The sequence below is a fragment of the Camelus ferus genome, chromosome 19, assembly GCF_009834535.1.
Source record: "Camelus ferus isolate YT-003-E chromosome 19, BCGSAC_Cfer_1.0, whole genome shotgun sequence".
Lineage (NCBI taxonomy): Eukaryota > Metazoa > Chordata > Mammalia > Artiodactyla > Camelidae > Camelus > Camelus ferus.
Genome location: NC_045714.1, coordinates 21349475 through 21361386, shown reverse-complemented (window position 1 = coordinate 21361386; position 11912 = coordinate 21349475). Strand labels below are relative to the sequence as shown.

The 11912-nt window shown below is 50.2% G+C and overlaps 1 protein-coding gene across 5 annotated transcripts in view; it reads right to left on the bottom strand.

The window, feature by feature from the left end:
* Positions 1–5786: 5786 nt before the first annotated feature.
* Positions 5787–11912, bottom strand: part of KIF16B (kinesin family member 16B) — a 243920-nt gene continuing 237794 nt past the window's right edge. For 4 of the 5 annotated variants that reach the window (XM_032461797.1, XM_032461800.1, XM_032461799.1 and 1 more), the window contains one exon: positions 5787–6937. In XM_032461797.1, the coding sequence (XP_032317688.1) occupies positions 6779–6937 (159 nt within the window). In that variant the 3' untranslated portion in view covers positions 5787–6778. Of the gene's footprint in view, positions 6938–10903; positions 11014–11912 lie in introns of all 5 variants that reach the window. The other variant, XM_032461798.1, reaches the window with a different exon arrangement.

Sequence of the window (11912 nt, the reverse complement as noted above, 5' to 3'; positions counted from 1 at the left end):
TTTGAGCCAGAACAGCTGAAGGACGTCGTCCCCATCAGAGAAAAGCGCTGGGCTCAGTGGTTTGAGATCTGCAGGGCCCGCTCTGCACGACCTGCCACCTGCCACCCTCCACGCAGCTGCCCCTCCCCCTCCCCACCACGTGCCCTGGTCCCGCGGCCTCTTGCTTCTGTGAGAAGCCACCACTGGCTGCAGCCAACAGTCCCCTACTGGTGATGCCGTCAGGGGTGGAGGCCAAGGGGGACCCTTTCCTGCCTGCGCCCAGCAGAGAAGCTGGTTCACTCAATGGCCCAGAGAATTCACGGAGGAACAGCAACAATCCTTCTGAAAGACGGCACTGAATCGTACAAACTGGGCCAGGCTGACATGGTTTGGAGGCCCCGGGTTAGGGTGCCAGCCTCTGGGCCACCCGGCCCGCTTCACTGAATCGCGTTCTCAGGGTGCCTGAGTGGTGTCTGCTCTCTAGTCCAGCAAAGGGGCGTCTCTGTCCATCCCCGGGATGGGTTTTAGGCTGTCTGTTTACTCTGAAAACAATCTTTCCCTTTGTGGGGGCGCTGGGGTGATTATGTCCAGGCCCAGCATGTAGAGAGGTGACCTGGCAGCCAGGTGGGGCTGCAGGTGGCATCCCCAGGCATAAAGAGAACCCAGCGCTCTGTGCCTAAACCGAGCCCCCAGCCAGCACGTGGCTCCCTGACAGCTGTGCCTGCATGAGGTGCCCTGGTCTGCTGTTTCCAAAGCCAGGAGGAGGTAGGAGCCCGAGGCGGGACCCGGACTTTACTGGGGCCTGCAGGCTCCTGCAGGATGGGGGTTTGGACACACGCAGCTGGACCGCCGATGGTCTGGGGAGATCATGCTACTCGAATGTGCCAAGGGTCAGAGTTGCAAGCGCAGGACAGCCGGCCCCTCGAGGGTGCACGACAGGGCAGCGCTCTTGGCACCGACCTTGCCCCCAGGTCAGTACTTAATCAGGAAGTTCGTGTCTCCCTAGGACACGTGGCTTAAAGGGTGAGTCTTAGTTGTCATGTGCTCTCATCTTCCTCCCCTGGAATATCCTTCTGAAACATGTTAGCTGATGGCAGGCACAAGTCCATTTGCAGAATTCTGGCCAGTGACCTCTCAGGTGCCCTGTCACCTGGCCTCTGCCTCCCTCTCCAGCCCGTCCCTCTCTGAAGCTCTTCCCTGCACCTGGGGCACCTCTTTGCTCACATGGCACCTGCTCAGGGAGACCTTGGAGCCTCTAGGTTCTCCCCCAGCGCCTCCTACTCCTCCTTCCTAACATTTCTCCCAAGTTGCGGGCACGTAACTGCAACTCTTGGTCTGACTGTGAGTGGAGTGAGAGCCCCCTGAGGGCAGGCCCCTGCCCCGCTGCTCACCCTGCACACGGCCACCTGGTGGGGACAAGGAGGAAGGCGCAGGAGAGTTTGTACTGAACTACTAGCAGGTGAAGCACGGAGCACTGATGGGCAGGCTGGTCCTCTAAGGACCAGGGATGAAGAGAACGCAGCCAGTTCTGAGCATGCTCCGTGCATCCCTCTCTCAGCCAGGCCCTCGACACAGCACGTGGCCAGTGGAGTCACCAGAATGGTCAGATTTGGGGCTGACCCTCCCTTCGCCCTCCCTGCTGCGGGAAGGGGACCGGGGCGGTGGCTATGACATGAGTTTACACTGATAACTTCAACTAGGGCAAGCACCATCCACACCTCTGGACCTTTGGGGACTTACCTCACTATGTCTGCCCCTTCCCCCTCCCAGCCCGCAAGGGGTACAGAGCAGGAGAGGGGCCAGCTCACAGAGAACGGCTCGCCCCATGTGCTAATGAGGTGGGGGAGGCAGTGGCCTGCACAGTGGGGGCCAGCTCAGCCGGACCAGCTTTCCCATCAGGCTCGCACACATCCCAGACAGCAGACAGCGGGCCCAGGGACCGCCAGTCTTCAGATGAGCCCTCCGCTCCAGACCCTGAGGGGACCGCTGCCCTCCTGGGGGCTGCCCAGTGTCAGAAAGTGTGGGAAGTCCCTTATAAATGTAAACATGACTTTCCCATCCCCTTAGAGAGGATAAAAAGCCAGGCTCTTAACATAACTCGCACTCTCTGTGAATCAATTGCTATTACATTCATCAAAATTAGGGTTTAAAACACTATATGGGAAAAAGTCACACAAGACGGCAAGCCACCTCCACCTTGTCCACGGCTTCTAGTTTGTTTTCAGGAGAAAAGCTAATAGAGCTTAGAATCAACCAAAGTGCAAATATTAAAAGAAGCTCTTAATCACCACAAATTGGTATTACTGTCCGCTGTGATTCTTTTCTCTGAAGCTTTGAAGCAACAGCTTTGTCCCCCCTCCCCCCTCGCCTCCCTCCCTGCTGGGGAGGGCAGGAGACTCAGAGGGAGCAGACCCTGGGGCTGCTCTGCAGTGAGAAGCTCTCAGGCACAACTTGAAGTGCTTCTGGAAAGATACAAACACTTCTGCAAATACTAACTGGGCAGACGGATTCCGGACACTTTGGGGAAAGCAACTGCTTTCAAGCAGAGAAGATATTTAACAATATTTTTCATGGTTTTTTTTCCCCAGATTTAAATTCTGGAGACCGGTTTCTCTTTTCGGTGACCTGCCTTAATGGTAGCGAGCAGCTGTGTAACGCTAACCCTGCGCGAGGCTCTCGGCTTTGTGCGGATGCATCTTCCCCGTGCGTTTCCAGTTTTGTCCTAGTGCCCCTCCCCGTCTTCATCTTAAAGACAGATGGCTTGCCCATCTTTTTTGCAAACACATCTTGTCTCTCTCTGAACGGGGGAGGGTCTGCCTTATCCAGCAACAGAGAAGGAACAAATCCAAACTGATGGATCTCAAATTTGCACAGAAGGGTCCTTTTTCGGAGAGGTAGTCCTTAGGGAAAAAGCCTCATTATTTTCAAATAAAGGCGTTCCAAGTGAGTATAGTTAAAGAAAGGACATTTTGCATTTAGTCATTTTGCAAGAGATGCACAGAAGGGAGAACCTTCCAGAAAGTCACGGGGTAGCCTTGGGTGCCAAAGCCTGGAGTCTGCAATTCCCCGGTGAGAAGTGCCTGATGTTTGCAGGGAACAGGGATGAACTCACATCCTTGAACCCCTTCAGTTCAGTCAGCTGGCTTTCTGTCCCTCCCTTATTTTAAATGTTACTGGTCCTACTGGACTCCCAAATAAAGAAGCCTCTGGAGGTAGCAGCCTGGCCAACTCCAGCATGACCCAGCAAGCTCCCCGTTATCACTGTAGGCTCAATCTGAAACATGAGGCTGTAGAATTTATAATGAGAAATGTGTGGATTTGTTTTGACTTGGAAATAACTCTGTACGTGTGAAATTAAAAATGTGGGCATCACAGAATCATTTTCCACCTAATGTATGAGCATCAGAAAAATCACTCAAAACTGAAGAGAAAAAGAAGTCAGTAATCACGGTGGAAAGAGCCCTTGTTATTAAAATGAGGGTTACACAGGAGTCATTCGTCAAGAATGAGCTTCCTTAGATGAATGGTCTTAAGTTTTCCCAAAACATAAACCACTTGTCATGATAACTTAAATAAATGTAAGCATTTGACTTTGCCGTGGAGTCATTTTACCTAAATTTCCAGACTCCTCTTATTTGAAAAAAAAAAAAGACCTTTCCAAGAACAAATTCTAACTTGAACCACTCCTGCGGGTGTGTGTCACAGGAAGACGGAGGACAGGGGCTCGTGGGGCAGAAACGTTCAGCTCTGGACCCATGACACCTCCAGGCACCATTTTAAGCATTTGTAAAAGACAGCGAATTTAAAAACCTCTTTTCAACACAGCCGCTTGGGAACAGGACACCACTGAATATTCTCTCGTGCGTCAGGCTTGAACTGTCACCTGTGTTCTCTCTGAGGGGATAGGGGTGGCTTGCGGTGGGTGCAAAATGAGTAGTAACCCGCCACGGCACAGTACCACACTGCTCCCTGACTCCAAGAGCAAGTCTGAGGAGACGGTGGGGCAGGCAGGGGACTGTGTGCTGCGGGACGTGTTGGGGGGAGGGGGGAATCCCATCCATACAGGTTGAACCCAGAACAGCAACGTGGCCCAGCTCTGAGGCTGGGCACCACATCTCCACCAGAGCTACGCTTCTGAGTTCATGGATGCTCTAAGCTACGAAAGCTTCTGGTTCCTTCTGTTCTGACTCTGAAACATATGCTGTCTAGAGCTCTGAGTGGGTAGATGGGGGCCAGACTGAGCAGAATGAGATCTTCCTGCATACAAACATAAATAGAAGCGCCTTGGGGCCTGGGTACCCTGTTCATGAATCTTCAGAGCATCTCTACCTCATGGGCCAAGAATCTTCTAGGTGTCCTGTCATTAAGGAGCCAGCATGACTTGCTTACCCGTTACTCACATGCCTAAGTTAATTACAGGGCTGAATTTGAATCTTGTTAATTCAGAAACAGCAGTACCTGGTGGGAGCCAGGCCGAAGGGCGCTACACCGCCTGCGATCAGACACGGGTTTGGTCTAGGAGGGCATGCTAAAACTACCTGAAGAATTCTGCTGCGTTCCTTGGATTTGTCCAACTGACTACAAAAGTATTTACAGATTGATGGCACCTCAATCTGAACTGCCTGGAGTGTCACCTTGGCATTCCTTTGTTATTTGATGCACTTGAAAGTAATAAAATCTGTATTTGCTAATTTTCCTTTACTCCTTTCAATGAGTCCAAATTAATGAAGCTTCTTTAATTTTCTCATCTGTCATCCGTCTTCTCTTCACTCCAGGAAGGGATTCCATTATTTGTTTAGAGGAGACTTTCCATTGGCCTGTCCCCTTTCCCTCCAGTTTTACTCAGATCAAGGTGCCTTTGAGTCTGATTAGAAGTGTGGAGTTCACATCTAAACACTGGGGACAGTCCCTCCGCCCGTCGCCGCGGGCTGGAACGGAACCCAGAGGTCACCCTGGGCAGCAGCTTCATTTTCAGGTGGGGACAGAGGTTCAGAGAAGTGAAGTGACCCTCGCATGTCACAGGCAGCTTCACCCAGAGCCTGTCAGGTCTTGAACCCTAAACTCAACACTAATTACCTAAGGTGAGGATTGGAGTCAAAGGGTCTTCCAATTTCCTGCACTTCTGACAAACACAGGTCTATTCTTGCCAAGTTGTTACTGTGTCCTGTGTGATTTTAGTAAAACGCCTGCCCTAAGGCTGGCCTCGGATACAAGTCCAAGAGGGTGGGAGACAGATTATCCGATCAGCTGAAGAAAACCATTTAGTTTACTCAGCAGAAGAGGGACAATCATCAGCGCTTCGACTCCTTTTAAATAAATGACCCATGGTTAATTATTATCTCCCAGCTTTTATCCTTTAATCTCTAGGTTTAAATTCTCCAGCAGTAATTGCCCCTAACCTACGCCTGTAATCACAACTGCAGACAAAAGCAAATCTTCCTGCAGCAATTAAAAAAAAAAATCCTCCTTTTTTTCATGCTAAACTATGATATCTAATTAGTACAATAATAGTTCTCCCCTTATCGGGATAATTGCATCTTTAAATATATTTTTCAGATTGGAGAGCTCTGTTGTGAAGGCATTCGAGAAGACTGAATGCCAGCATGTTTTGTTACCCATTCATTTGTGACTTCAATCATTACTATAACGACATCTTCTGCAACATGATTGCTAAATTATACATTAGGTATCTTTCCAAGCATATTAGATAAATTTTTAAACAGACCAGTAGGAATGATCATGTCACAAACTTCAACTGAGCTACAGGATAGATTCCATAACTTCATTTAATACTGACAACAGCTCAATTTAAGTCTTGAAAAAGCAAATGCTTTAATAAATTTGGTGTGAATGATTACATATTTTGATACAACTATCATACAAGAGTGCATACATATATAAATCACGAGTAGAATTATATACATTTCAATATATACCCCATATATATTTTTTCTACTCACATTTCTCTCTTTAGTAGAACAAAGTAGTTTTACTGTACATAGATGTGCAATGCTACATTAAGTCCTGAGTCATTTAAGGAATCATTAATAAGCTACAGTAAATTCTAGTCTTTCAGCTAAAGATCCAGTCGATTCAGCAATAAAAATGTGAAGAAAATGTTTAAAAATATGCATTTAGCGAGGTGCTTGTTTTGTGCTTAGCAGAGAAAGCTAGAAAGCGTACAGCAGCCATTTGGGTAAATTTTCTCGAATATTCAAGATTAAACAAGTATCGTATTTGAATGGATTTATCAAAGTTTTAAGTGATGTCACCAACATCCAATTTGTCAAGCATGGAAGACTCCAGTCATGACTGGACTGAAAATCCCTTTTGCAGAATATGAAATTCTGTGTAAACATCAGCGTTTAGGTATTATACAAAAGTTCAGACTCAAACAGGGAAAAACGGAAATATAGTGAAGTAATTTTAAAGGCTTTTCTTCGGATACAGCCAGCCACATGGAAGGAATATAAAAAATAAGAGTGTATTTGGCGACAGAGGAAACCAGATGAAAGTCATTAGGGAGTTCTGGTCAACCCCCACTTCGGGAAGCCCCAGGCTGGCTTGCTCTGAGGGTCCAGGGTAATCGAGCCATAAGGACAGACTCCGAGCACAACAAGGAGGAAGCAGACAGGGAAAAGGCCACATTCAACTGTGATGGACAGTCACAGCTGCCCGGCAGGGTCACCATCGGCAAGCCCGGCCTCCTGGGTGTGAACCCGTGAGGGGCCCAGGCCCTGCACCGGGGGGCCGCGCTCGGACGAGAAGGCACTGCGTCGGTGTTCCTCCATCACCCGCGCTACCCCGTCCCGTGGCTGCTGTAGTCAAAGACTCCTTTCTTGAAGAAGGGCGAGAACTCGCACACGGTGTGTTTGGACAGCGTCAGCCCCACCTTGTCGATGTGCAGGGGAGACGTCGCGGATTGGAGCATCACGCTGAAAAAGTCCCTGAGGTACCTCTGGGGAAGAGACAAGAGGCAAAAGCACGGTCAAGACACTGCTGGGGGCAGTCGAGGGGAGAAGAGGCTCGTCCAGAGGCACGTCCCTCCCAGCGCGGGGGAGCCGTCCTCAGACACAGCGCGCGGGAACCTCCCCGCCTGCCTTCCGCACGTCACGCCAGCCTGAGGGACATAGCCACCACGTCCACCGTGCAGGGGACGCTTCTGTGGCTCAGAGCTGACTCCCAGACATGGCTCAGGCCTGCCTGCCTGCAGACAGCGCAGAGGACCGCCAGGCGGTGCCGGGCAGGGAGCGGGTGGGGGTCTGGGGCAGGGGGCGGGCTTTCCAGCCACAGTGCCGCTAGTTAATACCCTGTTTTTAATGAAGTCATTTCCCTCCCAACTCACTCATTAAATAGAAAGACAAGTAAGCAGAGAACAAGAAGGCCGGCCGTTGGCACGATGCTAAACGTGCATTTTTACAGCACAGACGCTCTGCTTGGATCCTGCTGATAAACTACAGGCAAAGAAATACTGGGGACAAGAGGGTCAGTTCCAAGCACGGATATTTACAGATTGTTCTGCAAATCCTACGATCACCAGTGAAAGTAAGTCCTTGCTAAGATGACCTGCTCTGAACCCCTTGTCGCCCCTGCCCCGTGCCAGAGCAGCTGCCTCTTTGGGCCGCGAACACCCAGAGCACGTCTGAGACTGGGACCCGGGACGCTGGGCTGGCATCAGACGCGGGTGCTGGCGGGATGCATTAAAGAAAAGGGGACACACAGAAATAGTGTATTTCAGGTCAGGCAAATGTTTATCTCTAACAGAAAATGGGGCGGATGGGGCGGTTTTAGGCCTGAATCTTTATTACTGTCTCAGCTTGTTTAAAAAAATATAAATCCTGTTGCAAACTTAGAAATTAAACATAGTAATTATGAACTCAGTAACAAAAGAAGCGTGTCTATGAAACATGGCCTGGAACAGTGGTCCCCAACCAGGGATGATCTGCTCCGTAACAGAGATACAGAGATATTTTTTGTCCCTGGGGGGTGGGTGGGGGTGGAGGCCAGGGACGAGGCTAACATACTTGCCCAGTACAACCTCTGTGCAAAGAACTGTTGGGCTCCAGATGCCAATAGTGCCACAGCTGGGACACCGTGGCCTGGGGGAAGTTGAACTCAGCTACCTGCATGAACTGCCAACTTCAAATTTACCTCTGAAAGGAGACATTCTGCTCAAGGACAATTTGGTAGCTACTGCCTTAAAAACAGTAACAAGGATCACTAATAATTAACATTTGTGTAGGAATTTACAGTTTCTAAAAATCTTTAGCATCTAATTTTTAATGCTTTGTGGAAGTATAACTGATGCCTGGTAACTGCATATTTCAAATGTCCAATCTGAGGCGTGCTGATACGGGTATAGGCTCATGAAACCATCCCCAGAGCAAGAAGACAAACATTCATACCACAGCCCAAGGTTCCCTGCATCATCTAATTTGAGGTTATCTTCATACTCTGCCTAGAATTACCTCTTTTTATTACTGTAACACCCATCATCAGGTGAGCAAGTCTAGTAATCAAGAGAAGAGACTTGAAAACAACGGGTTTTAACTCACATTCTCTTTCCTTTATCCAATATTCCTCTCATTAGTCTTGTGGTAATCCCTCAAGAAAGGCTCTTGAAACAGAAACCAGGTCCAGGTAAGAAGGTGCCAAGACCAACTGCTCCAGTCCTTATTTGCACCAGAGATGCAAAAGGGAACCTTCCTGGACTTTTCTTTGGGGAGGGAGGCTGAGAACACCCACCCAGAGGGACCTGAGGGCCATCACACAGGGTTGCTAGACAATATGGACCATGCCCAGCCAGCCAGCGCTTGGGATGAAAAGCACGTGTGCGAAATGCAGAGTGAGATGATGGGGCACGTGGAAGACGGGGCACCTGCCGTGGTGCCTGGAGCCACACCCCGTCTGCGGTGCAAAGCGGAAAAAGAGCCGGCATCTCAACAGCTCCCATGCAGCCGCTGTGTCTCCCAGGGTGTGAAAATGCAGGCTGACGCTCATGACAAACTCGCCTTCAAGATGAATCGTCAGGATGGAAGGTGTTTAAATCCAGGAACAGGTGCTGTATCAACATTTGTCATAATTAGTTCACCAGGCAGGGGCCCTTTAAAGGGCCTGCCAAGCCTGAAGGGATAATGAAGAGAGACGTGGAAGTAAAAACCATAAATAAAAGAAAGGGAAAGAGAATGTACTGGAGACCCCGTTCTCCGCCCCGGCAGCACTATACAGAGAGAGGACGACTGCTGCAGGTGATGCAACTGCTCAAACTGAACACATTAGCGTGCCTCGAGGAAACCTCGAGATGGAAGGATCTGAGGCAACTGATTCTAAATATTAGGGATGAGCTTTTTCTTTGCAAAACAAATCTCCACTCAGCAGGGTCAGGCAGCCTTGGCTCCCTTTACGTAGACCGCTTCCTTGGTTAAAGAAACACTGTGATTAGGAAGTGTTCCTCGCAGTGACCTCGGAGTGCTCTGAAGTGTATGTGGTGATGTGTGACCTTGGCTGGTGGTTCCAGAGCCACATGCGTGAAGTGGACAGAGCCAGTTCCTCCTGGTGAATGACAAACCCAAAGACCAGGGCTGGGGGCACAAAACGGAACCAAAATTCCAGATGGTTCCTGAGATCATGGACAGCACCTCACTCTTCTGTGTAATCTCCCACCATCCCTGGCACACCACCAGGCGGGGGAAAGTGCTTACAGGAAATCTTCATGACTGACTTTGATGGTTAAGTTCAAAAAATTGAAGTGAATAGAGAGAAAATGGCATTCCTCATAAATGTATAGCCTAATGAGTTTTTAAAAACTGAATGCACCAGTGTGATCAGAGCAGGATAGAAATACTACGATACTTTTAGAGCCCAGACAGCCCTCCTCACCGCCCCCTCACAACCCTTCCCTTCCCCAGCCGCTGTCCTGGCTTTGGCACTACTGATGGGCTTTGCCAGTTTTTGAACCTCATGTTGACAGGATCACACAGGAGATACTCTCTTGAAGTTAAGGACAGCCGTGGTGTGTTCATTTTCGCCGCTGTGCAGTATTCTGTGTGACCACGCCCACCCACTGACTCTGGCAGTTTGGTTCTTCTGTCTGCATCTTCTTCAGTGATGAAACCTACTCCCACAGAATGGTGTCTGGTGCATGGGATCTTGCGAGCACCGGGTCCAGGGGCAGAGACAGTGATTGCACAGAAACCTGGGCCAGACTGGCCTGCTGGTTTTGGAAGTTCTCCTGGGGAGGTAGGGGATGGCTGCGGCTCACTCAGGGGACATAAAAGCTGGTGGCGGACATTCCGGGGGTGTTCATCTACATGAGCTTTCCTGGATTGCATCATTAGCACCAAGACCCAGCCCCACCCAATAGTCTGTAGGCTTAAAGGCTGGGAAGCCTCAGGCCAAACAACATACTAAGTGGGAACACAGCCTCACCCATCAGCAGATGTTCTGAGCCACAATCACCTCTAGACAAGGCCCTACCCACCAGAGGTCCAGGCCGAGCTGCACCCAGCAGTGGGCAGGCACCGGCTCCTCCTGCCAGGAAACCTGTACAAGCCTCTAGTCCAGCCCCATCCACAGGAATGGTGTCTGGTGAGTCAAGTTTATGACTATTCCTCCAGGAAAGAAGTTTCCCCTTAGGGCTGCAAGCCTCAGGCCAAGAACAGCCAACACGCTAGGAGTCTGCTACTGCACGTGTTCAACATACACTATCATTATATAAAATCCGCACCTACGTGCACACATACTTATATTAGTCATTTTTGCTGCCTGAGCGCCCAGTGTCTTCCACAGCACCTGTGGCTGAAGGGAGAAAATTAAAGTGCTTCTTGTCACAGCTACCCTTTTACTGTTGACCCAGAGACACCCCTGCCGCTGCTGGTGTGTGGAAACCCGCCCAGGACCGAGCCGCCTCCCCAGGGCAGTGCACCTGACGGAAGAGGGTCCCAGCGCCTGAAGGCCAGCGGGCTCGGGGGGCAAAGCAGAATGATCCCTGAAATGCAGTGTCCAGTTTTCTGTTTCTTTCACACGGCATCTTCTCTGTTAAAAGCAGAAATAAAAGCAGGCATATTTAAAATCTTGGGACCCCTCAGGGACCACATAAGGCCTGCAACCCTTGCCCGCCCTGGTGGGGTGGCGGGTGTCACACCGGATGCTTGGTCAAACGCCCTGGATCGGGGCCGCTGAGAACAGAGCTGCACCCGCGGCGACTGTGCAGGGATGCAGCCCTGCCTCAGAGGCTCAGAGGATGAAAGTCAGACAAAATCCAACCTTCTTTCAGTAAGACTGTGAGCCGGGGATGGAGTGGCGGAGCCAGAGGGGGCCTGCGGATGTCTGAGCCTTAGCCACTGAGGAAGGGGGGAGGGGCCAGGAGGGGACAGGGCACAGAGGGGCTGGCGGGGGAGGGTGGCTGGGACAGAGCGGGGAACAGCAGCGAAGGGGGAGAAGGAAGACAGTGCCACCGTATTGGGGGTGGAGGCCCGCAAGCTGTTTCTCAAGGTGGCAAAAAAGACTTGAGAATGGCAGATATATTAGATACTTATCTAGGTTTTTTTACTCTTTGTCGCTTGGACCAACACTAAAACATGAGGTGTTTTCTTACCAGCACTTCCAGGAAAATCAAATTCAGACAGCTAATCTTTAAGGCACACTTTGGGATGACGCAGAGTACCTTGATTTCATAACCTGCCTTCCTTCTCTTTCTTCTACTGTCCTTTCTTCTGTGGCCATATTTGACTGTTTTTTAAAGTTAATCTACACAGGGGCCGTGAGCGGGATGGGGAGACGTGCAAGTTCCTGGGAGGCACAGGCCCCCATGGGTCAGTTCCAAATAGTGTTAAACTGGCAGGTGCTTTGAAAAAAGATCCCCCCACCACAGACACAAAGTCCTGTAGAGGACCACGGACTTGCAAAGGGGAGGCCGACAGAGGCCAGTGGAA